The sequence below is a fragment of the Nycticebus coucang genome, chromosome 16 (assembly GCF_027406575.1).
Source record: "Nycticebus coucang isolate mNycCou1 chromosome 16, mNycCou1.pri, whole genome shotgun sequence".
NCBI lineage: Eukaryota > Metazoa > Chordata > Mammalia > Primates > Lorisidae > Nycticebus > Nycticebus coucang.
Window position 1 is genome coordinate 5,876,808 of NC_069795.1, and position 26,187 is coordinate 5,902,994.

At 48.6% G+C, this 26,187-nt stretch overlaps 1 protein-coding gene across 2 annotated transcripts in view; it reads left to right on the plus strand.

Moving 5' to 3' along the window:
• DSCAM (DS cell adhesion molecule) overlaps positions 1–22,176 on the plus strand; it is a 738,786-nt gene extending 716,610 nt beyond the window's left edge. For both annotated transcript variants that reach the window (XM_053565720.1, XM_053565721.1), the window contains 3 exons: positions 1,761–1,958; positions 3,389–3,691; positions 21,679–22,176. In XM_053565720.1, the coding sequence (XP_053421695.1) occupies positions 1,761–1,958; positions 3,389–3,691; positions 21,679–22,031 (854 nt within the window). In that variant the 3' untranslated portion in view covers positions 22,032–22,176. The remainder of the gene's footprint in view (positions 1–1,760; positions 1,959–3,388; positions 3,692–21,678) is intronic.
• Positions 22,177–26,187: the final 4,011 nt, after the last annotated feature.

Sequence of the window (26,187 nt, forward strand, 5' to 3'; positions counted from 1 at the left end):
CCCAAATCTTCCAGTGAAGTATTCTGTGGACTTTTGCAAGGAAGGGATGAAATGGGCCTTCAACTGGATGCCCCAGAGAATGCGCAAGGAGGCTGAGTATTGTGATGACCCAGGAAATCTTACAAGATGTCTGTTTGACTGCAACCTTAACAATCCTCTCCAGCATCATAGAATGATGGATTTGGTTCAAAGTACAGTAACTAGAACCTTGCAAGGAAAAAAATTCTATTTAGAAAGAAAGACAGTTCATCCCTTCCCAGTGTCAGCTTCTCGTGTTCCAACATGGAATTCACGCAGACGCTGCACTAGAAAACCTGCATGCCCGGGATGAAGCCAAGGGGGTGAGTAACTGGCGCTATCTGGGCTGAAAGGCAGAAGGCCTGTGTTTCCTTTCTACAACCTCATCTCTGTGCCGCTTCTCTGTGCATGCCAGGGATTACTATAGGCTTTGCAGAAGGATCCACAGAGGAAAACCAGGAGCCCCGCCCTGGAGCGCCACCCAGGCTTGTAATAAGGTCGCGGGCTGGCGCTCTGGGATCGGCTGCTTGGAAACATCACAAGTGGTGAATAGAGACTGCTGTGTTTAGAAGTGGCCAGACCCTTTTGAAAGATAACTGCATAAAATTCATCTTTGAGAAGCAGAGAATTCAAAGGTGGCAAGGACCCATCTAGTAGGTTACCTTTAGGCTAAAACCCCAGAAAAATCATTCCAGGGAACTGAGGCCATCCCCTTTTCCACAGAGTTCCAGAAGAGGTGATGTTGGGGCCCGTTCCAGTGTCCCACATCCTTTGCGGGTAGAGCATCCTTCCTCTTAGGTCTCCAAAGTGCTGAGCTGCAGCCTTGGTCCACTGGGCCGCCTTGCTGCCTTTGGCTCCAGATCTGGAGAAAGTAAAACTCATCTGGCATCAGCTTACCCTTTGTTCTGCATATTACCCAATCCAGGCATCTCTGTTAAAGCTCCCGCACTTCCATTGCAGAGGCGCACTACCACATGCAAAGTGCTCCCAGAGGGCACAAAAGACTAGGGTCCCTCTGCTCTCTGAGCTTCTAGCCCCGTGACTCCAGCAGTCAGAATTGGAACAGTGAGTATGCGCTTACAGTGATGCAGGAGAAACCTGCACTCGCTTCCTAAAGCTGCTGTGACAAAGTATTGGAAACTGCTGGGCTTCAGGCTTCGCAGAGCTGAAACTTATTTGCTTGCAGCTGTAACACTTCTGGTCCCTGCCGCCATCATCCTGTGGCTTTCCACAGCCCCCCAGCAGGGCCCACCCTATTCCAGTGTGACCTCGTCTTAACTAACTCCATTGACAATGATCCAACTTCCAAGTAAGATCACATTCTGAGCTACTGGGGTTGGGACGTGAATAGACCTTGCAGGGAAATGTGATCATTCACAGCAACTCTTAAAGGAAGACTTTTAGGAAGATGCGTTGAGGACACACCTGGGAGAGCACTCTTGTTTTGCAGGAGATAGTCATTCACAGCAAGTTTAAATGAGGTCTCAAAATTATTAAGTGCCAAGAGCAAGGCTCTGATCTATGACTTCTGAATCCAAATACAGTGTTCTTTCTCCTACATGATGGTTTAAATGCTGAAGTGTCAGATGAAGGTTTTCGGGACATATGGTAGAGGGAAAGTCAAGGAGGGCTGAGGGGTGGGGGCTGTAGGGCTCAGTGGGCTGCGCTGCCCTGAATGCCTGCTCCCCACCAGCCACACTGCTCTGGAGACAAAGACAGACGTGAGTCTTGGCTGTCCACAGATCCCACCACCAGGAGGAATGCAAAGGCGGGGCCCACGACGCGAAACCGCTATGCCAGCCAGTGGACACTCAACAGACCCCACCCCACCATCTCAGCGCACACGCTCACCACAGACTGGAGGCTGCCCACGCCCAGAGCAGCCGGGTCGGTAGACAAGGAGAGCGACAGCTACAGCGTCAGCCCCTCACAGGACACAGGTAAGGTCTTGCACGCACGTTCCTGCCTCAGCCCCCGGGGACCTGCATGGCCCCAGCCTGGCCCGTGCCCACAGCTCCCTGGCCCCATGGCCCTGGGAGGAGGGGAGAGAGGGCTTCCTTTCCTCCACCGCCTCTCTTTGAGATGGCCCCTTCAAATTCTTAAACATAATCCTAGAGCCTTCACCTCGTACAGGGCCCAGTGAACTCTGCAAAGCGAAACCAAAATGCGTCTACCTGCAGGTATCTTGAACCTCAGACCTGGGCTGCTCTCTCTCCTCTCAGGCCCTACCCCAGTGGGAGAAATAGAGATATTTTTACATTTTCACCCACACAGTGGCAGTAAGTGCTGATTACGCTGTGAGGGCGTCTTACCTCCACCCTCTCCAGGATTAAGACACTGTACTTAAAGTTGCATGACGAGGTCACAGCACCCTCTATAGGGAACATGGGCTGATCCACTTGACAATTAAACAGGGGTTGATTATAAGGTAAGTCATCTAGGCTGTGCCATCAACCACCACGATTTCACTGCACAGAGAAGATAAGCCCTGAGACTAGCACTGGGGTGTCAAACACCTCACCCCCCCCTTTAAATTTTGAAAAGAAATTATATCTGAACCTAATAGCTGTAGGAAATTTTAATACTCATTTTTCTTTTGTTCTTGATGATACACTTCAAAAACGGTATTCCAAAGGCAGAGCATCACCCTGAGGGTTTATTTTTGTGGCTGTTATTTCTAAGAGTAGAGTCTCAGAATGCCATAGAGGTGACTTCAGAACTTTCTAGTGGGTTTAAAATGCAGAGCTTTCTCTGGCCAAGATGATGTGGCCCAGTTCAAAGGCATGCTGGCCCCAGTTTTTGTCCTGGCTGTTTACTCATCCCCAGAAAGGGTGGCAACTTCAAAGAGTGAGGCACAGGGGTCAGGGACCATTCTGCCTCGTGGCTAGCTGACTTCCACAGCAGCTCACAGCTTTCTCTCTAAGCATCATCACAGTTTCCTTCCCAAGCCGGGCTTGGAGGAGCTGGATGGTGGAACTCAGATCATTCACACCGACTAGAGAGTGGCCGTGGCTCAGGCTACTTTGCAGTTCAGAGCAGAGCTAGGGACCTGCAGCTCATTTGTATCACATCCCCAACCGTTTTTACTAAAAGCAGAATTTTTTAAGGAAGATACATTACTTATTTATGTCAGGCTAAGGACATCTGATTACATTGAGTCAGTTGCAACAAGTCTGACTGAGCTGACTTTGCTGAGGCTTCTGAAGCTGACTGCAGAGCAGCAGGTGCGGAGGCCTCGGACAAAAAGCCAGCACTCCCGCCAGATCCCACAGGGTTCTGGAGGAAATAGCCACAAGCCAGAAAGGGTCATCCAGCTGGTCCAAACTGATGAGCTGACTCGTCACCTCTGTTCTTCCTTCTCATGGTGTAGATCGAGCGAGAAGCAGCATGGTCTCCACAGAAAGTGCCTCATCCACTTACGAAGAACTGGCCAGGGCCTATGAGCACGCCAAGATGGAAGAGCAGCTGAGGCACGCCAAGTTCACCATCACGGAGTGCTTCATCTCAGACACGTCGTCCGAGCAATTGACGGCAGGGACAAACGAGTACACGGACAGTCTGACCTCCAGCACCCCTTCAGAATCGGGGATCTGCAGGTTCACTGCATCTCCCCCCAAGCCTCAGGATGGAGGGCGAGTGATGAACATGGCAGTTCCAAAGGCACATCGGCCAGGTGAGCGGGGCAGCCTGGGGACCCTCACCAGGGACCACCTGTGCCCTCCCCATTCACACTTGTGTGCTATGAAAGCCCTTCTGGGTGTTCAGACTGAGTGGGTTGTATTTACTGATTACATAACAAACCTTCCAAAAGCTCATTGTCTTAAAACAAGAGCAGTCACTCATTTTGTTCATGAATCTGAAACTTAGGGCCTACTGGGGATAACAAGTGGGAGACTCGCTTAGGGATGTGGCTGTGTCCGCTCTGTGTAGCCCCCTCCACAAGGTGGCTTGAGCCTCCTCACAGCGTGGTGGCTCAGTCCCCCAAGACACCGTCTATGGAAACTGGCAGTTTCTTCAGGTGGGGCCTTGAAGTGATACAGCATCTTTTCTGCCATGTTCGGTTGCATAAGCAGTCACCATGTCCAGGGAGCCCAGATTCAAGAGAAGGAGACCCTGCACACACTGATGAGTGGCAAAAATGTGCCGGTTGTATTTTTAAATTGCTACGCCAAGGGCTTTTGAAAGGAGAGGTATCTTACCAGTAGCCAGTGTTTGGGACGTGGACACATGCAGGTCAGGAGCTGGCTACTGTTAGGTGAGCTGGTCATTTGGGCTTCAACTTGTGAATGAGACTGCGGGTTCTCAGGTCTGCAGGGCCTGGTGGACAATGAGTGAAGACTTCAGGAAGCAGGTCCTGGGGTGACAGAGGTGTGGGCAGTGGCAGAGCCCAGAGATGTCGATGGGAAAAGGCTTCATTCCCCCTCATCTCAAGTGGAAACAGGGGCCTAGTATAGGCCAGTTTTAAAAGAAGGCAGAAATTTTGGTTTTATATGGAAACTCAGGTTTCTAAGTGTGGGCTCAGGTATTTGGAAGCCTTTGTACAGGGCAAATGAAATACATCTTCAGGCTGGACCCAGGGTCTGGCCGTCAGTCGTAGTTCATTGGAAGGATTGCTTTTGCTTTTCCCTTTTCACCCTGAAATAGCTGCCTGAGGACTTCCCCTTGGGGACTGACTTGTCCAATCTCACTGCATTCCATTTTATTTCTCATTTTACCCATTTTTCTGAACCATGGTATTGATCCCATTTCAAAACTTTATCTTCATTTTTTAACTGCAGCCATTCTCTTGGGGTTTTATGGCAGAAGGCCCAGGTGAAACGAGCCTTATAAATGCATAAAAATATATAAAATAAGAATTGTCTATCTAGCAAATAATCTTCCAAACTGACTCAAGATGCATGCCAGCCTGTAATATAGAATGACGGCTTCATTTATTTTCTTTCTGTTTCACTCTTCAGAGGGAAGGATGAGCTGTTATTTGTGGGTGTTTTATTTCAACTTTTGTGGGGGTTTTTTGGTGTAATTGGCATTTATTTGCAAGGCAAATGAAGAAAAAGGCAGGGTAACTGCTGTGGCTTTTGGTGGCTGTTCAGCTTGAAGGTTAAAGAGGACAGACAGGAGATGCTGAGGGTGGTGGCACATTATCTAACTTGGCTGGGCTTCAGCTGCTGCATCAGGAGCTATAGCAGTGGTACCGCCTAGCAGGGTTGCGTGGGGTGGACGTGGCAGAACGGGGCTGAGGCAGGCGAGGGGGCTGCAGAGAAAGTTCCAGCGGGATGAGTCCTTTCTGTCCTTGTCTCCAGGGTGTGGTTATCAGAACCCCACGGGGACTCCAGTTGTGCTGCCGCCGTCCCCTGCCTTCCTGCTTTTAATTTCCTCCAGTGGAAGGCAGCCGCCTCAGTCCCGTGTCACCAGCTTCGTACTTTGTGCTCCTACCTAGGAGGACACGGTCAGCATTTCCCCTTCACATGTGATTTAAAGCATAAATGAGCTTCTAGGCTAAGTGACTGTCCTCTTTGTGCTGGCCGTTAAATAATTAAAGGTTTGAAGCTTCTTTCTGATGGCAAGATGTTCATATCGTTGCATTAGTACTTTTTTAAAGTTTGGACTTTGCTCCTAGAGTTGTCACCTGGATCCATTTGAACCCCTGAAAGATGACCACTCCGTTCCTGTTGTCCTAATAATTTCTTAAATCAATGCCATTGCAGGAAGCCAATTCTAATATCTACAAACATTGTTTTATCTGCCCTAGATGGCCATGTCATTATTGAACATTTGCTAGGCTATAAAGAAATATTTCAGCCTTTGGAAGCCTTTCTGATGCTCCTTTATAATGCAACCGAATTTAAAATTGGGCACAAAACACACGGTTGCAATTTATTATTCTGCTCACTAGAGCCTGTGTCAAATCTAACAGCAACTTGAGCTGTGCTTTTCAATTTTTTTAAATTTATTTTACTTATTTATTTATTTGTTCATGCATTCATTCATTTATTATTTTAAATTGGGGTCTCACTCTGTGAGCGAGGCTGCTGGCTATGTTTTTCTTTTGTTTTCTTTTGTTTGGTAGAGACAGGGGCCTCACTAAGTTGCCTGGGCTGGTCGCAAACTCTTTGGCCTCCCAAGATACTGGGATGGCAGGCGTGAGCCCCCACACCCAGCCCTGTGCTTTGAAATCACATTCTTTACCTATGTGCCCGCTTGGCTCCAGACGGCGTCCGCCATCTGTGCTCATAGGTCTCCCAAATCTCTGGATATCTTTCTACTTGTCATTAGTTCTTCTTTTTCTCTCTACTTATTTTTCTTCTTTCTGCCTTCCTTACCAGTAGTTATGAGCCCAAACTTTAAAATTCTCTACAAATCAGGACAAAATTGCCTGAACTTGGCCAGATTGTAGCTCCAGAAAAATAGAAAACATACCTTATTTATCTTCATATTTCTTTGCCAGTGTCTAGCAAATACTTGGTAGGCATGTAGTTAGTGTTCAAGAAATATTTTTAAATGAATTGATGAATTATGTGTGCACCTAGCACTGTATCTGGCACATAGTAAATGCTTCAGAAACGTGATTGCGTGAATACGTATGCTACAGTGTGATAATCACGAGATTGACCAACTGGTTATAATAGTGATATTTCAATTGTTAGAAATGATTATTCACATACAAGAGAACATTTAGGTCTCCTCCATTTTCAAGTTTTCCTTTAAACAAAGTGATTTTTTCTCAATTCTTGCCCTTAACAAATCAAAAGGAAATCTCATCAACAGATAAAGGGGTGCTCCTGTGAATTGTGTGTTTGTGTGTGGCCGTACACAAGGCAGGCATCAGAATCTACCTTTAGAGTTTCAATAACACCTGGGTTTTGAACTTGCTAAATTTTTAAAACTTGTACATAATATAAAATACTGGTCACGTGATCCTTTTGTCTTCAATAAACAATGAGCTCTCCCATCTCTAAAAAACCAAAACAAACAAAACCAAACACAACTCTCTATTCTGCTGAGAAATAGCTAGAAAGTTTAACAGCTTTTTTCCCCCTGGGTCAAGGCGGCTTCCAATACCCATTCTTGGTTTCGGGTGGCATTTTGAGCGAGTTTCTAATTTTCTTGGGTCACCGCTGCTTCTTTATTCATGAGGTTTATTCCAGGCAATTAAGAGATGCCCTTGCATGAAGCTACTTAAACCAGTTTAAGCTTCAACTATGCTAAGAAAACCTGGCTGCAGGCAGGACGATCTGTCAGCCCCTCCGGAGCTGTGTCTGGGGCCCACCCTTAAACTGGAGCCCCTCAGCCCTCTTTTGATGAATGCATTTATGGTTTCCCAGCTAGAAATGGTCACTCACTGGCTCGTGCTGACTTGTTTTTTTTTTTTCTTTTTTAAGTATTATTATTCATTTATTTATTTATTTTGCAATTTTTGTCCAGGGCTGGGTTTGAACCCGCCACCCCCAGTATATGGGGCCAGCGCCCTACTCCTTGAGCCATAGGCACTGCCTTATTCACTGAATAACCAGTTATTTGAAGCAGCTGTGGGATTTTAATTTTAGGAGCCATTCATCTGGTACATCGCCCTCTCCTGAGTGTGTTTAATCAACGAGAACGGAGAATTAGAGGTGGAGCCCCAGACGGCAGAGAGGCCCAGAGCCCCCCTGAATGGGCCCGTCGGAGGGAAGTCCGACCTAAAGCAGACCTCGCTTTAGGTCTCCGCTCTTCTGACTGAGGCTTCCTTGCTCTCAGCTGTCGTTATGATCATGCTGTTTGACCTCTCTGAAGTCTATGTGGCTCTCATGTTGGCTCTTGAATCGAAATTAGGTTCCAAAAATCTTGAGTGTCAAATCACCCCCACTCTCAAATTCACATACCTGGGTCTCTCTCCCCAACTGGGGTCTTGAGCTCTGCCCCTGGCAGGAATAGTGGTTCAGACAGCTGCTCCCAGCTCAAAGCCAAGGTTTTACATCCTTCCTCTTGAGCCATCATTCTCCCTCCCCTCTTCCTCCTTTGTCTGGGGCAGCCGGGGCAGCAGGGACCAAGCCTTGAGGTTTACATTCCCCTCCTCTCTTTTGCATATCACTAACATTCAGTTCTGAAATTTCTATCACGGGTGTTATTCTAAGGGCTCTGGACAGGGTCTCCTACACACGTGCATGTGGGCACACATGTACACATTATAGCACGTGGGTAAACACATGCGCACACCTGCATGGACACATGTACTCGTGTATGGACGGAAGGGCCCACATGGACGGAAGGGCCCACATGTGGGTGCACACACAGCTGCACACGTTCACACTGCCTCACTCTGGGCTCCACCCTGCTGGAGAAATCCCTGCTCCTCCCCTCCCAGCCTCCTGTTTCCCTGTCTTCCTTTGGTAGACATTTACCAAGTGCCCGCTGAATAACTGGCCCCTTGGGGGAGCTGTGGGTGCAGCGGTGGACACAACCCACGGAGACCCCCCCCTTGAAGGAGCTTTCATTCATCCCTGGGAAGGAGCTGGACAATGACCAAGTGAACACAGTGCCGTTTCAGATCATGCTAAGTGCCGGGGACAGAAGTAATTCAAGGGAGGGGATAAAATCTAGACCAGGAGGTGTGTTAGAAAGGAGGGCCCTGGAAGGCCCCTAAGATGCTAAGGGACGTGAAGGGTGTGACAGCCCACAAAGATCCTGCTGGGGCGGCGCAGGCAGAGAGAATAGCAAAGGTCAAGGCCAGAGGCAGGAACGAGCTCAGTGTCCACACTAGGCAGCAGCTCCCTCTGAACTGCCGAGCAGCTGCAAGCTCAAGTACACCCAGAGAACCCTCAGTCAGAAGAGCCCTGGGCAACAGGCAACGCCTGCACGCACCACTCCGGGGCTCCCTCCACACACCTTAGTATCTGGATGTGCTCGCCAGCTCCTGCTAGACCAGCTGAGCTCTCGGTGGGCCCACATGCTGTACAGGTGTGCAGTGTCAGCTGCGGAAGGGCACGCCTATAATTCAGTCAGTTCTCAGTGGGTATCTCTGGAACAGGTAAAGTGATGGTGGGACTTGTCCTCAGTGACCCCACACTTGGCACACTCGAAGCCTGAAATAAAAGCTGAACACGTCTATTGGGTCTTTTGCAGCCACAGCCACCCCCATCTACTTCTCTTCCCACTGGGTTCAGAAATCACCTCCTGCAGCCACCCACGGCCTCCACCCTTGCTGCCTGCTCTGCCTGGCCTCTAGTAGCTGCTGCTGTTGTTATTCAGGCTGGCATCTGCGCCCTCTCATCCCCAAGCACGTGTTCTGTTGTTTTAGGTGATTCTTCTCTGACTCCTGAGCCCCTGGCTCACTGTTCTAATCATTGGGAAGTCCCCAGGCTGTGTCAGTCCCTCAGGAGGGGATGGGACAGCAGGAGGCCCAAACCCTGATAGACCAGTGACATGGAGGCAGGAGGGACACCTGTGCCCTGCTGGTGATCAGAAGGAAGCTTCCAGATTCCAGTACTGCAGATGATAAGCAACAATGCCCACGACAGGAACCGAGAGCCCACCGCATCTCCAGACAGGCCCTGTTAAATACTAATGTATCAGGCTCACACATTCAACCCACACACATAAAATATCTTCTGTGCAAAAGCTACTGAGTCTTATCCTAAGATACCAAAGTCTTCATATATTAACACCCACAGTCTCATTAGTTTATCACAATAATGTGTAATATCGAGGACACTGGGCAAAGCATCTTGAAAATGCAAAATAGGTAAGTCTTGAAAGGGTCCAAGAAATCAGGAAACAATACAGTGCCCAGCTCAGAGAAGAGGGGTACCCTCCACACACACACACACACAAAATACAGGCACCCTCCACACACACACACACAAAATACAGGCACCCTCCACACACACACACACAAAATACAGGCACCCTCCACACACACACACACACAAAATACAGGCACCCTCCACACACACACAAAATACAGGCACCTTCCACACACACACACAAAATGCAGGCACCCTCCAAACACACACACAGAGAAGACAGGCACGCTCCACAGACACACATACACACACACAAACGCACACAAAATACAGGCACCCACCACACACACAAAATACAGGGACCCTCCACACACACACACACAAAATGCAGGCACCCTCCACACACACACACACAAAATACAGGCACCCTCCACACACACACACAGAGAAGACAGGCACCCTCCACACACACACACAAAATACAGGCACCCTCCACACACACACACAGAGAAGACAGGCACCCTCCACACACACACACAAAATGCAGGCACCCTCCACACACACACACACAAAATACAGGCACCCTCCACACACACACACACACAGAGAAGACAGGCACCCTCCACACACACACACAAAATGCAGGCACCCTCCAAACACACACACAGAGAAGACAGGCACCCTCCACACACACACATACACACACACAAATGCACACAAAATACAGGCACCCACCACACACACACACACACACACAAAATACAGGCACCCACCACACACACACAAAATACAGGCACACACACACACAAAATACAGGTACCCTCCACACACACACACAAAATACAGGCACCCTCCACACACACACAGAGAAGACAGGCACCCTCCACACACACACACAAAATGCAGGCACCCTCCAAACACACACAGAGAAGACAGGCACCCTCCACCACACACATACACACACACACACACACAAAATACAGGCACCCACCACACACACACACAAAATACAGGCACCCACCACACACACACACAAAATACAGGCACCCACCACACACACACACACAAAATACAGGTACCCTCCACACACACACACGAAATACAGGCACCCTCCACACACACACACAGAGAAGACAGGCACCCTCCACACACACACACAAAATGCAGGCACCCTCCAAACACACACACAGAGAAGACAGGCACCCTCCAAACACACACATACACACACACAAACGCACACATAATACAGGCACCCACCACACACACAAAATACAGTCACCCTCCACACATACACACACACAAAATACAGGCACCCTACACACACACACACAAAATACAGGCACCCTCCAAACACACACACAAAATACAGGCACCCTCCAAACACACACACAAAATACAGGCACCCTCCAAACACACACACACACAAAATACAGGCACCCACCACACACACAAAATACAGGTACCCTCCACACACACAAAAAAAATACAGGCACCCTCCAAACACACACACAGAGAAGACAGGCACCCTCCACACACACACGCACACGAAATACAGGCACCCACCACACACACACACAAAAAAAATACAGGCACCCTCCACACACACACAAAATACAGGCACCCTCCAAACACACACATACACACACAGACACACACATAAAATACAGGCACCCACCACACACACACACACACAGAAGACAGGCACCCTACACACACACACACACACACACAGAAGACAGGCACCCTCCACACACACAGAGTTACAGGCACTCCACATACACACACACACACACCAAGGAAGATAGGTACCCTCCACACACAGACAGAGGGAAGACAGGCATCCTCCCCACAACACTCACACATACACACAGCCAGTGAGGTGTCGTGATAAACTAAGGCAACGTGAAGGTCCAGCAACTGTTCAAAATGATAAGAAGAAGACAGCAAAGACCCTCGTCTTCCTGTGTGGTCCTGCAGAGACTCTGCGGATCCAAGTTCTAAGGCTTCCTGTGTCCCCAACTAGGAAGAGCTGAGCCATCACCTTGACTGACAGAGTCAAGTGGGCCTTCTCCGGTTTAGCCCCCTGCATTGCTCCCCAGTGCTCTCAGGGTAGAGACCTACAAGACTCGGAGGGATCAGCCCTCTCCCCACCAACCTTCGCCTCTGGTTTCAGCTTCCAGCCCCCTGGTCTCCTCCAGCTTCTCACATGTGCGTTTCCTCTGCCTGGAATTCTCTCACTTTCCGTGAATGCAGCCCCTTCCTTGGGTTGACTACAGGGCTATTGGGAGGGAGCAAGGACCAGCCCCCAGCCAGGGCTCTGCCTGGAATGGTCCCTGATGTGTGTTTCCTCCTGAGGCTGGTGGGGGAACTGGATCTCTCTTTGTCCCCAATGGATCTAGCCCAGTGGGCACTCCCAAATCCTGCTAACAAGCTCCAAGCTTGTCTAAAACTCAAGGAAGATTTTTCCAATCTTGCTTTTATTCAGAAATACTTTCTTTCAGAAGACTCATGAACTGTAACGAACTCAAAGCCCTACTTCATACCTCAGTGTGGTTTTTAAAGTTCACCAGCAAGGAGGAGAATCACAATATCGATGAGCTCTTTAAAATGCATGAAGCCTAGCCGGGCATTGTGGTGGGCGCCTGTGGTCCCAGCTACTCAGGAGGCTGAAGCAAGAGAATCGCCTAAGCCCAAGAGCTGGAGGTTGCTGTGAGCTGTGATGCCACAACACTCTACCGAGGATGACAAAGTGAGACACTGTCTCTAAAAGGAAAAAAAAAATGCATGAAGCCACCTAAGCACAAGCCAAGAATGATAATAGAATCCAAGTCCGTGGGCCTCTGATATCAATCTTGCATTATTTATGTAGGGTTTTTCCTGGTTGCCATTTGGGAGTGAAGATTCATTTACCAAGAGAGATTCATTTACTAGCTTTCCTTACCACCCTGCCACATTAATATTAAACTACAGAAGTGTTAGATCCCCTCCCCCTTGGCGTGGACAGACGCTGTGCTCCCTGTGGGCGCTCACCTTTTGACGTTGTAGGGCTGTTGCAAGTCTGATCTCTCTGGGTTTTACTGAAATTGCTAGAATTCAAAGTAAGCATCTTTCCTTCTTACTTCTGCATCAATATCCAGCTCCATCCAAGCAGAGGTGTCAAACCTTGTTAGAAATTGATGAAAGTCTGAAAGTTCTTTTTTATGTGTCTCCAAGGAGATTCAAGGCCCTAAGGGCTGCGATTCACTTTCACTCCATGCAAACTTGGGAAAACATATGCGTGTTTTCACAGGTTCTAACAAAAGTTTGACACAGGAAGAGGAAGAAGGCTGTTGCAAAGTGCCTCAGAATTTGGCCCCCAGAAATACATTCATCTGTTCCACAATTGTCCCCAAATTCCCAGTACAGATGTACTTCACCCATTGTCACAGGTGACACAACTCAGAGCATAAGAAAGGCTCTTGTAAGCTTACAGATGTCCTTAGAAAGGATGGTTCCCTTTCCTCTGAGTAATGATGAGAGCAAGAATGCTCAGAAGGGTCCCAGAATGATCTGGAGGCAGAGGCAGGATTTCGGGGTGGAGCTCTGAGCTCTCTGTCTAGCGCTCTTTCCACTGAGATCAGCTCCCACCACCTCAGGGTCACGAGAGAGACTTGGGGTTCTCACCTTCCGACCCGGCTCCTTTGGACCATGTCTTGTTTTCTTTCATGAGGAAAGGAGCCCATAGCTCCTTTCTATTGACGAGTACACTGAGGCTGAGGAGTACAGTTCCTCATCCTGATGGAATACAATGTTTTCTGAGCAAAATTAAAGTGAAATGAGGCTCCACTGGGAATTATGAACGTAGATCATCTGAACTAGAGCTTCTCTGCGGTGGCACCCGTCACAGTTAAGACAGGAAGTGCTCTGTGGTGGGGCTGCACTGGGCAGGGTGGGGTGCTCAGAGGCATCACAGTCCCCCCACAACTGCGACAACCAAAAATGTCCTCAGGCGTCACCACATGTCCCCCCTAAAGGGCAAGATCACCCTTGGTGGAGAACACCAGCCTGGCCTTCAATGTCTCACCCAGCGACTGCCAGGAGCTCTCTGAGGCCAGATTAATGGATGCACACCCATTATAGATTTTCTGAATCGACTCATTCTTGTTCTGTTTCAATATTGATCTTGCCATCCTTCTTCCAAAGCTGAAAGACATTCTGACTTTGTGTGTGCATCTGAATATATTGAGAAAGGAGAGAGCAAGAATCTCCTTGCTTTTCTGCTTTTTAGCTAAAATGAAGCAGGTTTAATCCAGCAGTTTTGACACCGTCAGGCCAGCAGAGACTGTGTGTGCCCTTTCAGAGGGAGTGGCCAACTCTGAGCATGAACTGCAGGGGCCGTGGGGACTACAGGAGACTCTGCACTGGCTCAGGACCAGGGGTGAGGGGGTGTCAATGATGTCAGTATGCAGAGGGCTTAGGGAAGGGGAGAAATCAGAACTTTCAGAGACAGTGGCACTGCAGGTCCCTGGAGGGCAGTGGCCAGAGGATGAGAATGAAGCATTTGTGTCCAGGAAGAAGGGCAGCATCGCCACAGTGGCCAGTCGGCTCACCCCTCCAGGCAGCAGTCAGAGCCCAGGCCCAGCACCCCCGACTCCCCCAGCAGACCAGTGGTGGGTACAGCTTGGTGTTCATGCCACTGGGAATCGGGTGCCCCGGGAGGACAGGCCATCGTTGGACACATGAGCCTGTAGTGTTCCTCAAGGGCTGTTTCATCATCGCTGACACGCGAGCCTTCTCCTGGCGCCCTCCTGTCTGAGTCTTTCCCTCTCGGCCACTCTTAACAACTGTCCCATGGGGCTCAGGTCCTGGTCCTCCTTTCCATCTGCTGTTCTCTGTTTCTCTGTGTCTAGTTTTCCTCTCTCCCAGAATCCGCACTGCCAGTTTCCTTCCTCCTGCTGCTCTGTGCATGTGTGTGTATATGGGTGTATGTGTCTGTGTATGTTTACATGTGTATATATGTGTATGTGTCTGTGCATATATGTACGTGTGTATATGTGCGTATGTGTCTGTATGTGTATATGTCTGTGTGTGTGTGTACATGTGTATATGTGTACATGTGTGTATGTGTATATGGGTATATGTGTACATGTGTGTATGTGTACATGTGTGTATGTGTGTGTATGTGTCTGTATATGGGCGTATGTGTACATGTGTGTATGTGTGTATATGTGTGCATGTGTACATGTATGTGTGCATGTGTGTGCATGTGTCTGTATGTGTCTATGTGTGTATGTTTACGTGTGTATATGTGTGGATGTGTCTGTATGTGTATGTGTGTGTGTCTGTGTGTATGTGTACGTGTGTATATGTGTACATGTGTGTATGTGTGTGTATGTGTCTGTATATGGGTGTATGTGTACATGTGTGTATGTGTGTGTGTATATGTCTGTGTATATGGGTGTATGTGTACATGTGTATATGTGTGTACATGTATGTGTGTGTCTGCGTGTGTATGTGTCTGTGTGTATATGTGTGTATGTGTACATGTGTGTATGTGTCTCTGTGTGTGTATGTGTCTGTATGTGTACTTGTGTATATGTGTGTATGTGTACATGTGTCTGTGTGTGTATATGTGTGTCTGTGTCTGTATGTGTCTGTGTACATGAGTATGTGTCTGTGTGTGTGTATGTGTGTCCATCTCTCTGATCCTCTCTTTCATCTCGTCTGTCCTCCCACTGCATCCATCCCAGCCTACACACACTCCTGCCTGCCCCAGCATCTCAACCCTCAGAGCTCGGAGCTCTGCTCTCCCCACAGTGTGCACACCTCCTGCTGCCCTTGCCCTCCCTATGTGCCTCTGACCGGATAGCCTTGGGCCTCCAGGGCTGAGCACACAGGCCCACAAAGGCACAGAAACTGCCCAAAAGCCAGTAGGTAGGCCATGTCCCAAAGGCCCGATGGGACTCCACTGGCCCCTGTATTCAGGCTGGGTTTGGGAAAGAGGCATGGACGGGGTTCAGCCAACTGGGGAGCAGCTGGGAGTGACACAGGTGGGTGAGCAGGGTGGGGGGAGGTGAACAGGGTCGGGGCCAGGCCCTCCTGCTGTCAGCGGGGCTGAGACTGTGGCTTTTCCTGTCTGATTTTCCTCTTTCTCTCCCTCTCTCTCTCACACACATTTTTCTCAGGGTTTGTGCCCTGCTTCCTGTCTCACACTCAGCTGTCTCCCTATCCCTCTCCTACCTGTGTTTCTGCCTCTCTGTGCCTTTGGTTTCGTGGATAAAAGCTGCAGAACACAGGGAGTGAAACAGAAGGGGGAAATCAAGGAAACAAGGAAAAAAGAGAGACAGAGAAAGGAGAGAGGAACAGGAGAGAGAGAAGGAAGGAAGACGGGAAAGGAAGGAGGGAAATGTGGGGAACTGTGAGGAGGAAGCAGCCGGGAGGAGAATCCCAGTGCCTGAATCCCAGCACAGCTGGCCTTACTGAAAACAGAGTGGTAAGAGGAGGCATTTTGTTAAACTGGTGTATGTGGCAGTGATGGATTTAAAACGCACAGGATGCCAAGGGCGGGTGTGCCTGCTGGAGCTAAGCACCCATGGCATGGTGACCCAACAGGGTGACTCTGAGTTCAGACTTCTCCTAGGTCACTGCTACTTTCAAGTGCACGGGAGACTCAACAGGGTCTTGGCTGGTCAGTCATGGGGCGTATTGCTCCATGCCAGGGACGGGTCAGCTGGGGACGGCTAGACCAAACTGAACAGGCCCTGCTGTCCATGGGGCAGATTCCCTAAGCTTTACATGTGTTAATTCGATTTAAACTTCACCACATCCCTTTGTGGTAGATTCTGCTGTTTTTTTCCGTTTTATGGAGGACACTGAGCTCAGATCTATACTGGGCAGATCCACGCAGCCAATGGCATCCTGACCTCTATTCCTCACTGCAGTCGGGGTCCGGGTCCAGTGTGACACAGGCAAGTGCAGGGTGAGGAAGGGGCTGTGAGGGAAGCTGCCACACCAGCATCCTGAGTCCACACCATCTCCCACGTCCCCCTCTCTCCCTGGAGCAGCCATTGCACAAGTTGTGCTGGCACCTGTGGGCCTCTGAGGAACACAGGAAATGGACAGTTAGAGAATCCAGCTTCTGGGCGGGTGGTTGGACTCACATGTGGGCTGGGAATTTGGTGGACACGAAGTGCCTGTGGTAGATAAAGCTCACCCTGATCACTCTGGGGCTCCCTTCCCACTGAGCGTGAACCACACAGCACTCATTTGCAGCGTAGCAGCGTGCACACAATCAACAGGGCCACTCCAGCTGATCGGGAAACATACACCTTCCTCCAGGGCTAACTAAGCACCGTACAACTTCACAAGCTTTGCCCGAACAGCTGGATCATTCAGAGACAGCAGGTGCTCAGAGCCACTTGGCAGATCCCCAGTAAGTTTGTAAAGATGTGACCTGACCATTATGAAGGATTCGCCTTTCTCACCAACCTTTTGCAGCTACTTGAACCTCTGGGTCACTCACGAATCCAGAGTGGGAGTCCTGCAGGCAGGGCGAATTGTGAGCCTGGTGTTTTTATTTCAGTACATTAGTTCTGTCCAGCCTAAGACCAGAGTGTTCTGTGATCCAGTCAGGACCAAGATGCTATTGCCTTGTAGAGGTTTAATAAGCCCTGTACCTTCACTGGGAAGTAGCTGGAACAGAGATTTGTCCCCAAATCTGTTCTAACACATTACAAATATGTCAAGAATTCATGATTGAGTTGGGTCTCAGAAACAACAAGAGGCATTCTTGACCTACACTTTTGGGGGGGGGGTTTGTTTGTTTTTTGTTTTTTGAGACAGAGTCTCACTATGTTGCCCTCAGTAGAGTGTTGTGGCATCACAGCTCACAGAAACCTCAAATTCTTGGGCTTAAGGAATTCTCTTGCCTCAGCCTCCCAAGTAGCTAGTACCACAGTCACTCACCATAACGCCCAGCTATTTTTTTGTTGTGGTTGTCATTGTTGTTTTCAGCAGACCCAGCCCAGGTTTGAACCCACCAGCCCCAGTGTATGTGACTGGACCCCTAACCACTGGGCTACGGCACTGAGCCATGAAGTAAATGTCCTTCACATATTCTTAGATATTTGAAAATGATAAAAATAATAATAGTCATCTAAATAAGTGGAAAAGCAAAGTATTATAATTTACTGTACTCAGAAATAATGACGGATAATCACTTTTAGGAAATTAGATATAGATTAATAAAAAGCCACAAATTTCAAAATTGGCCAGTCGGCATGTATTGATCCACATGCAACATGACCTTCGTGTTGCAAAAGAATTTTCCATTTTATTTCTTTTTTTTTTCTTATTTCACTAAGTTTGTTCCTTTGAGTACATTAAATTTTTTTTATTTTTTTCTTTATTATAACTATGTAGAATAATGCATTTATGAGGTACAATGTGCTGAATTGATTACCTTCAGCTTTTTTTTCTCATTAAATGTGCTTTTACAACCCAGTATAATGTGGCTTACTCTCCTTTTTATTTCTTAATGACAGCTCTGCTAACGTGTTCATGACATTTATTTGTCATGAAGAGGTAACCCCTGCTGAGGGAAGCCTGAAGAAAGGATCCACTGCCATCAATGGATATAAAGAATTTCCAAGGCCATTGAGTTTCCTAAAGTTTTAAAAATTAAATGCCTGTATCTTTCAGCAACAAAGCTGGCATGGCAAGATGTTCCTGACCCTCCAACATTGGAGTCCGATGGCAGGCCTTGCGCCATCATTTTTTCTAAGCCAAAGACCAGATGCCATTCTTTTCACAAGAATGCCAAATTATGTCATTTCTTTCTATAAGAGTTTTATGGCCAATTTATCTCTAGGTTTTTATTGTTGGGTTCTCCTCTGATCCAGGTGGCCTTGTGAAGCCAATGTTGAATTAGACAGCTTTTTATTTCAGTGAGCCAAGCCCAATGTGTCACCAGGTCATTTCGGTGAATTACCTGCTATAGTTGTTAATGAAATCCTATAATTACCCAGCATCACTTAATAGAATAAAGACATCCTGAAAAAGCCAATGAGAAAACGCTAAGTGGATTTTTGGATTATAAATAATACCCAGCAGCATGGCAGTGTAATCATACAGGGACATGGAAATCACTTGGTGAACTTCCCAACAAGGTCATGGTTCCTCTTGTCCTCAGGAAAACATGTGAAGGAAAGCAATAGCATTTTGAAAATTCTCACTCATTTACATTATAGAAGATCTGTTCTCAGTGTTTGTCTTGGTTTTGTTTCTAGTGTCCTATACCCTCGAGGAGTCCGTCCCTCCCATTACACAGGCTATTCTCTTTCAGTGGGTAAACTTAAGGTGTTTACTGAGGTCCTGGTGTTTACTCACCCCTCACTTCCATGGCACGGCAGCTGGGTAATGGCAGCCCTCCCGTGATGCAAGTGGTCTTGCAGACCCCACTCTGCACCTTTGAAGTCCAAGGACACAAAAGGCCTGGACTAGGGAGGCTCGGTTGGCTACCGTGAGCTTATAAGAAATAAAGAAAGTAGGGAATATTTTGAGGCAAAATAAACAAGAATTTTCCGTTGTCTTAGATTCAGGGAGCGGACGCTGTGTCATGCTAGAGAGATGTGTTAAGGTCACCGTGCAGCTGCTAGCCGCATCTCCTAGCCATCTCCTTGGTATGTCCCCTCCCGCATCAGACTCAACACATCTGAACCAAACCCTTCATTCATCTTTTGCCATCAAAATGTGACTTTTCCTCTATCCATCCTTTCACAGCTAACAATCCTCTGTCCCCCCAGTTTCCTGAGTTTAGAACTTGGAAGGAGTTCCTCCCTCGGTTTCACCACTTCCTCTGGTCATCAGTTCTGAAGGACCTTCCTCGGGCCTCCTTCAGATCTCACAAGTTCCTTTCCTTTCTTTCATCCTCCAGCTGCCCCTGAGCTCAGACCTTCATCACATCTCTCTCCCTGCACCTCCTCCTCCCCAGGCTTCCGGCCCAGGGCTGCATGTCCCAGCCCAGTCTCCAACCAAAGCTTCTCAGCTGGTGATGTCATGAGTCACAGACGTGCCCAGCTGGTGGGTCCCTCAGATCCCAGGACGGCAAGGGAGCTGCCCCTGTGTGTATCCCAGAGTGCTGCATCAGCACCCCGTAAGGGTATGTCTTAAAGTGAGCAAGGTGACATGCTGGGCGGGAGAATGTGCACTGGCTATAGGGACAGAACAGAAACTCGGGTGCAGGATCGGGCCAGCCCAAGCTGGTCAGTGTTGGTTGCAAAGTGTGTCTAGTGGCTGGGTCCTAATTATACTCAAGCATTTCAGGGGGAGCAACCAGATGCATTGAAGCTGTGAACCAGGGCCATGAAGATAGGACTAAAGACAAGTCCAAGAGATATTTGGCAAGTAGAATTAACCCGGGAAGGAAGGTGTCAGTGAGGAATCTGAGGTTTCAAGGATGGAAGGACGTCCCAATGTTATTCGAGATTAAGCCCGCAGGAGAAAGCACCATGTGGGGGTGAGGGTAGGAGTGGGGGCCAGCTTTCATGAACCAAGTTTATAGACTGTGGCATTTAAAATTCAGGACAGATGGACAATTCTGTGGAAATTCCTAGTGAAGCATCGGAAATTCTAGATGCTAGAAGTCTAGAGCTCGAGGAGGAGAGCAAAATGGCAAAGGTAAATGTAAGAGCTACTCATAAAGACCCGACAATCAGCCTGGCCCTCAGAGACAGAGCAGAGAGCAGGCCGCCAGGGAAACTCCATAGTTAAGGGACAGAGAGACAAAGGAATCCAGCCATGGGAAGCGAGACGTGGCAGGGAGGGGCACAGGGAGAGCCTGGGAGACCTCAGGGCCATGGCAGCCCCGAGCTCCAAGAACGAAAATATCAGTAGCGTCAAATGTCTTAATAAGACAAGTAGCAAGAGGACCAAGAAGAAATCATACACTTCAGCAAGGCGAGGTCACGGGTGATGTTCAAGAGAACCGTTCCAATAGGTACTGGTGGACTCTGTGTCAGGTCAGGTTTTCCAAGAAGTGGGTGTCAAGATGGTTCAGCGACATGAGGGATTTCTTGGGGAAAATCTTGCGAAGAATAAAGAGAGAGGAACGGGAGGAGTCAGGGGGAGTCCAGGGGCCGTGATGCAGGTGCCGCTGAGGCATGACCAGTGGAGAATCCCTGAGCACAAGTCGCCTGTCAGGTTGGCAGGACTGGTCTCCAAGAGAGCCCCGTCAGGCCTGTCACTGGCTTGTAGCAGCCCAGAGAAAAGGTAGCCTTGGCGTTTGGGGACTCAGCTGGAGACCACCAGCCAGTCATTCCCCTGCAGCAGGTGCTCTTGAAGGCACCGAGCGGCCAAGGTGAGGGGCGTTGACAAGGAAGTGGAAGCACTAATACGCTATGCACAGCTCTTCTGAGCTGCTGTCCCCTCCATGTGCAGCAGCACACAAGAGACGAGAAGGATGGTGGGCGGGCAAGGCCTGGTGATGAGGCCGCACGCTCTGGTGTTTTCCACCACAGAAACCCATAACCGAGGGGCTGGCCAAGGTTACACGGCTCTGCAGAGTCGCCATACAGAGCCAGCTTTCCACAATACTTCTTCAGCATCCCTGCTCACTCCTCAAGCCCCGTGCTCCCCAGTCCTCCCAGTGGCATGCTGGGTTCAGTCTATCACAGTCTGTATCCAGTGGACACTGTTGTTGCCTTTGATGTATTTAGCTTTCAATTATGATGTTTCAAAGACTCTAGTTACCTCCGTTTCTCTGGGTCTGGTAAGAGCCTATGTGAATGCATAGTGGGGAAGTGAGCTCTTCCTCTGCCCAGTGGAGTAAGGACAATTCTAGCTGTCTTGGAAGTGGGCTCTGTCCAGGTGTCACAAGACGTCACCTGTGCACAGTGGCATCTCCATCTGGGGTGTGTTTGCCAAATGAAGAAGCCGACTAATGCTCTGTGTTTGTTTCCAGGTGACCTCATACACTTGCCTCCATACCTTAGAATGGACTTCTTATTAAATCGAGGTGGTCCGGGCACCAGCAGGGACCTGAGTCTAGGACAGGCGTGCTTGGAACCTCAGAAAAGTCGGACCCTGAAGCGTCCCACGGTCCTTGAGCCCATCCCAATGGAAGCCTCCTCTTCCACCTCCTCCACCAGAGAAGGACAGTCCAGGCAGCCGGGGGCCGTGGCCACATTACCTCAGCGCGAGGGGGCGGAGCTGGGACAGGCAGCTAAAATGAGCAGCTCCCAGGAATCCCTGCTCGACTCTCGGGGCCATTTGAAAGGAAACAACCCCTACGCGAAATCGTACACCCTGGTATAACAGACAGCACGACTGGACCGCGGTTGTAAATACAATTTAAACAATTCAATCAAAGCTACCTTTTTTTTACGGAATTCCAATATTTATAATTAAAGAAAATTGCCAAAATATATTAAAAAAAAAAAAGAGAAAATACTGAAACCACAGACAGTGCAAAGACTCTCCTGCTTTTTTTCTGTCTGAGTGTGAGCTCCATCTGCCTGGGCATCTGATTTTTTGGGAAAGAAGTCCAGTTTTATGATCCTCACAGGCTATTGCATTTTTACTGATTTTCTACAAAGTGCATGGGGGACTAATTAAACCTTCTGACTGGAAGTTCTGTCACACAAGAGTCAAGAAAGAAAATGGGGTGGGGGAAATTAGCCTATTTGTGAGTTGAAAAGGAACATTGATTTGGGGGCGGGGGAAACTTCAGTCACCACTCGCACACCTTTCTTTCCCATTAGAAACTGGGTCCTCAATTTGGTCTTCTTTTGTTGTTAATTAGGATGAGTGCCGTCAGTGAAGGGGTGGGGGGAATCAATTTGGTTTTCTTTTTTGTTTATTTTTTAATTTAATGAGACACTCTTTGCATTTTGTCTAAGCTAAATAAAAAAGAAAAGGTCGTCTGCCTTTATTTTCCATGTCTACTTCTCTCGTCTTCTACCGAATGCTTGGTCATCTTTCCTACCAACATTTCTGGAAACACCAGGCCTGAATCCACAGCCCCGCGCAATAAAGCAGAGAAGACCCAGAATTCCTCAGGCATCACTGGAGTGAGTCAGTGTACAGTGTCAGCCCTCAGGCCAGAGATTGCAAAATGCAGGCTCATCTCCTTACACAGCAGGGCTGGCCCAAGTTTTCTAAGGCCCCTCCCGAGGCTCTGCCCCTTGCCTGCCATTGCCCAGGGATCAGCAGACTATGACCTGTGGGCCAAACCCAGCCTCTTGGTGTTTTTTGTAAATAAAGTTTTATTGGAACAAGGCTGCAGGCACTATTTGCTATTGTCTATGGCTGCTTTCATGCACAGTGGCAGAGGTGAGTGGCTGTAACAGAAACAGCGTGGCTCAGAAAGCCTGAAATACCACCGGGCCCTTCACAGGAAACAGTGACCTGACCAGGACCTTCTCACAGCGAGCCCTGGCTCGTATGAGAAGGAGGAAGACCCTGTGTCCTACCCTCTGTGACTTATTCCATCTCCATTATGACTGGCTTCCAAATTTACAACAAGCCACTTTAATATGCGTTGTCTCCAGTTCACTCCTGTATGCCCACAGGAAAGCTAGTCGGTATTAAGTGCCATTTCTCTGCTAAGTTTTTCTTTTTCTTCCTCTCACCTTAAATTATTTACTACGAGGCTCATACTCAGAGAAAACTTAATTCGTAAGCATGAACTGCATTATTCATCCCATGACCCTTACACATGCACTTTCTTTTCCTTTATTTATTTATTTATTTTGAAATATAGTCTCACTCTGTTGCCCCACGTAGAGTACAGTGGTGTCAGCCCAGGTCACAGTAACCTCCAACTCTTGGGCTCAAGTGATCCTCTTGCCCCAGCCTCCCACTTAGCTGGGATGACAGGCTCCTGCCACAATGCCCAGCTAATTTTTCTATCTTTAGTAGAGATGGACTCTTGCTCTTGCTTAAGCTGGTCTAGAATTCTGGGCTCAAAAGATCCTTCTGCCTCTGCCTCCTGGAGTGCAGTGATTATTAGCCATGTCTGGCCCACGATTGACTTTCCAAAAATCAAGTAGTCCTTCTTTGGTCTTAGTTCCATTTCAGGCTCCTGTCCCTACCTGGGAAGAATAACCAGATCTTCCTGTCAGAATGTCTGCATTGACCAGAAAACTCAACTAAACATCCACCAGTGTAGACTGGTGTAGTTATCACCAGCTCAGAGCATATTCAGAAATGTCTGTGCTTCCTTCCCTCCTTGGCTCCTTCTTTTCCATTTTCTCTTCCTTCTAATTATTTTCCAGGCAGGCCCATTTTCCTACTTAGATTCAGTGACACGGAGGGAGTCCAGGACCACATGAAGACCACGCCCAGCTGGCTCTAATAGAAGACCACCCACAAGTGTGAGCTGGGCATTTTTTCTTATCATGGTTTCAGAATTTACTCCATGAGGATATGTTTGCATACTCACAGACTGCTGTTATTTTCTGCAAAAGAAATAAAATGCTACTTTCTTCCAGGAGAAAAGAACTAAAGCTCTATCTTTCATCATTCTAAAACTTATCCCTCAAACTTAGAAGTTGACCTTTTCAAAATTTTTCTCTTGAGCTGTACAAAAATAAAAATTTCTACATCGTGTCTGTGTCTGGAATGAGTTGCTTTCTAAACTTCTGCCTTAGAAATGCTCATTATCATGAGTTCAACATGCAAGCTTTGTGGGAGAAAGTTTATCCCTTTATCTCTGAGATAGGGGCCTGATACTGCACGTTAAAGGGGTGCTGTACCGAGAAGACCAGGGCTGACTGTGATAGTAATTAATTTCCTCTGGACCTCCGTCTATCTCAACTCTGATTTGTTTTGGAGGAGATCACCCTATTAGTTTTGGAGGAGATCATCCTGGAACAGAATACCTCCCCGTAGAATGTGGAAACACAGGTAAGTCCTTTATGAACTGGGTTTCCTCCTCAGCAGCCACCCAGCTGGCAGCCGGAAACCACCCACCCTTCTGAAGTGAGCAGGGTCTTGCAGACAGCAAGCCACGTGGCACTGGACACTCAGGCCATCCCCAGGGGCTGCTGCTTCTGTTTAATTCACAACCTCCCAGGCCGGCTTTCCTCACACCCACATCTACCCTGGCTACCCAAGAAGAGAAGAGGGTGGAAAAGTTGAGACATTAGAACACGAAACTGGTCTCCAGCTCAACTGAGTAATCTCTAACTCCACCCATCAGCTTTGCGCCCTTGCTATAGGAACTCCTGATACTATCTTAGGATACAGAAAACACACCACTGCTTAAATTGCTCTTAAAATAAGCAGCTGACACCACTCAGTTACAGTCCCGCAGATCTGGTGTCATGATCCCCCAGTCACCCATACACCCAAAGTTTCAGGTGGTTTTGAGGGCATACAGAGGCCTTCCAGAGAAGCTCTAGAAGCCTGTCAGTCACTTTACAGCAATGGTACCCCAGGACTAGGGGCCTTGAGAAACCCCAGGACTAGGTTGTTACAGGCCACCTGCCCTAGAAAGGTTCAAAGAGCCCTAACAGTATGTTCACATTTTAAAGTCTATTGTAACTCTAAAGAACGTGGCCCAGCCGTATCTCAGCTCTCTGAAGAGCACCTGGAAGGGCCAAACAGCCACTCCTTAACCTCAAAGGGCTCCTGAGCCCCACGTCGCTTCTCCACCCATTGGTCCAAATGACCCATCAAACAGAGGAGAAGGAGTGAGTCTGAGTGAAGGAAAGATTTGGTGCAGCTCTTGAAAACCAAGCTGCTGTAATCCCAGCAAGGGTGCATGTCAGGGAGGAACCTTCAGGTCTGGGGACAAGCCTTCTGTTCACTATGGTATGTTTGTTTGCTTGAGAAGAAGAATCCTGGTGGCGGAGCCCGAACAGCCCACCCAATGAGCCAGGCCAGGTCTGCAGTAGGGTTGGGTGGCAACTGCAGACAGGACCCCAGCTGAGCCCCTCAACCCCATCAAGCTGGGACTGAAGACTGGACAGACCTGAGCCTAACGTGGGTCACCCACGTGCTCAGGAGGGAACATCACTGTTGGAGGACAAGTCCCTGTGTGCCACCTGCGTTTGTGGGTGTCTTCTGAGCCTTCCTGTCTATACAGTTTTGTCAAGGATGTTTGCCTAGCAAATAGTATTGGGAGGTGGATATGGTGCCTCCCTGCTGGACAACAGGCAGATGTGTTTACCGACACAGATAATAAAAACAGTCTTTCTCTGAGGTGAAGTTTGGGCAGGTTTACCAACAGCCTCCTTTAAAATTTTCCTAGGTGTTAGCCACCAGGGGTCTTCCTTCACACCCTCACTGGTCCCTGACATCTGGGTGGTCCCGGGGCTCCATCAGCTCCTACCATCTTCAGCCCAATCTCATCTTCACTATGAGGCCGCCAGGGCCTCCTATTTAATATCCCAATCCCCACAGCCAGCAACCCTGCTCCCTGGGCCCCCTCTAGCTCTTTTCCACGCCCTCATCGTCTCCTAACTGC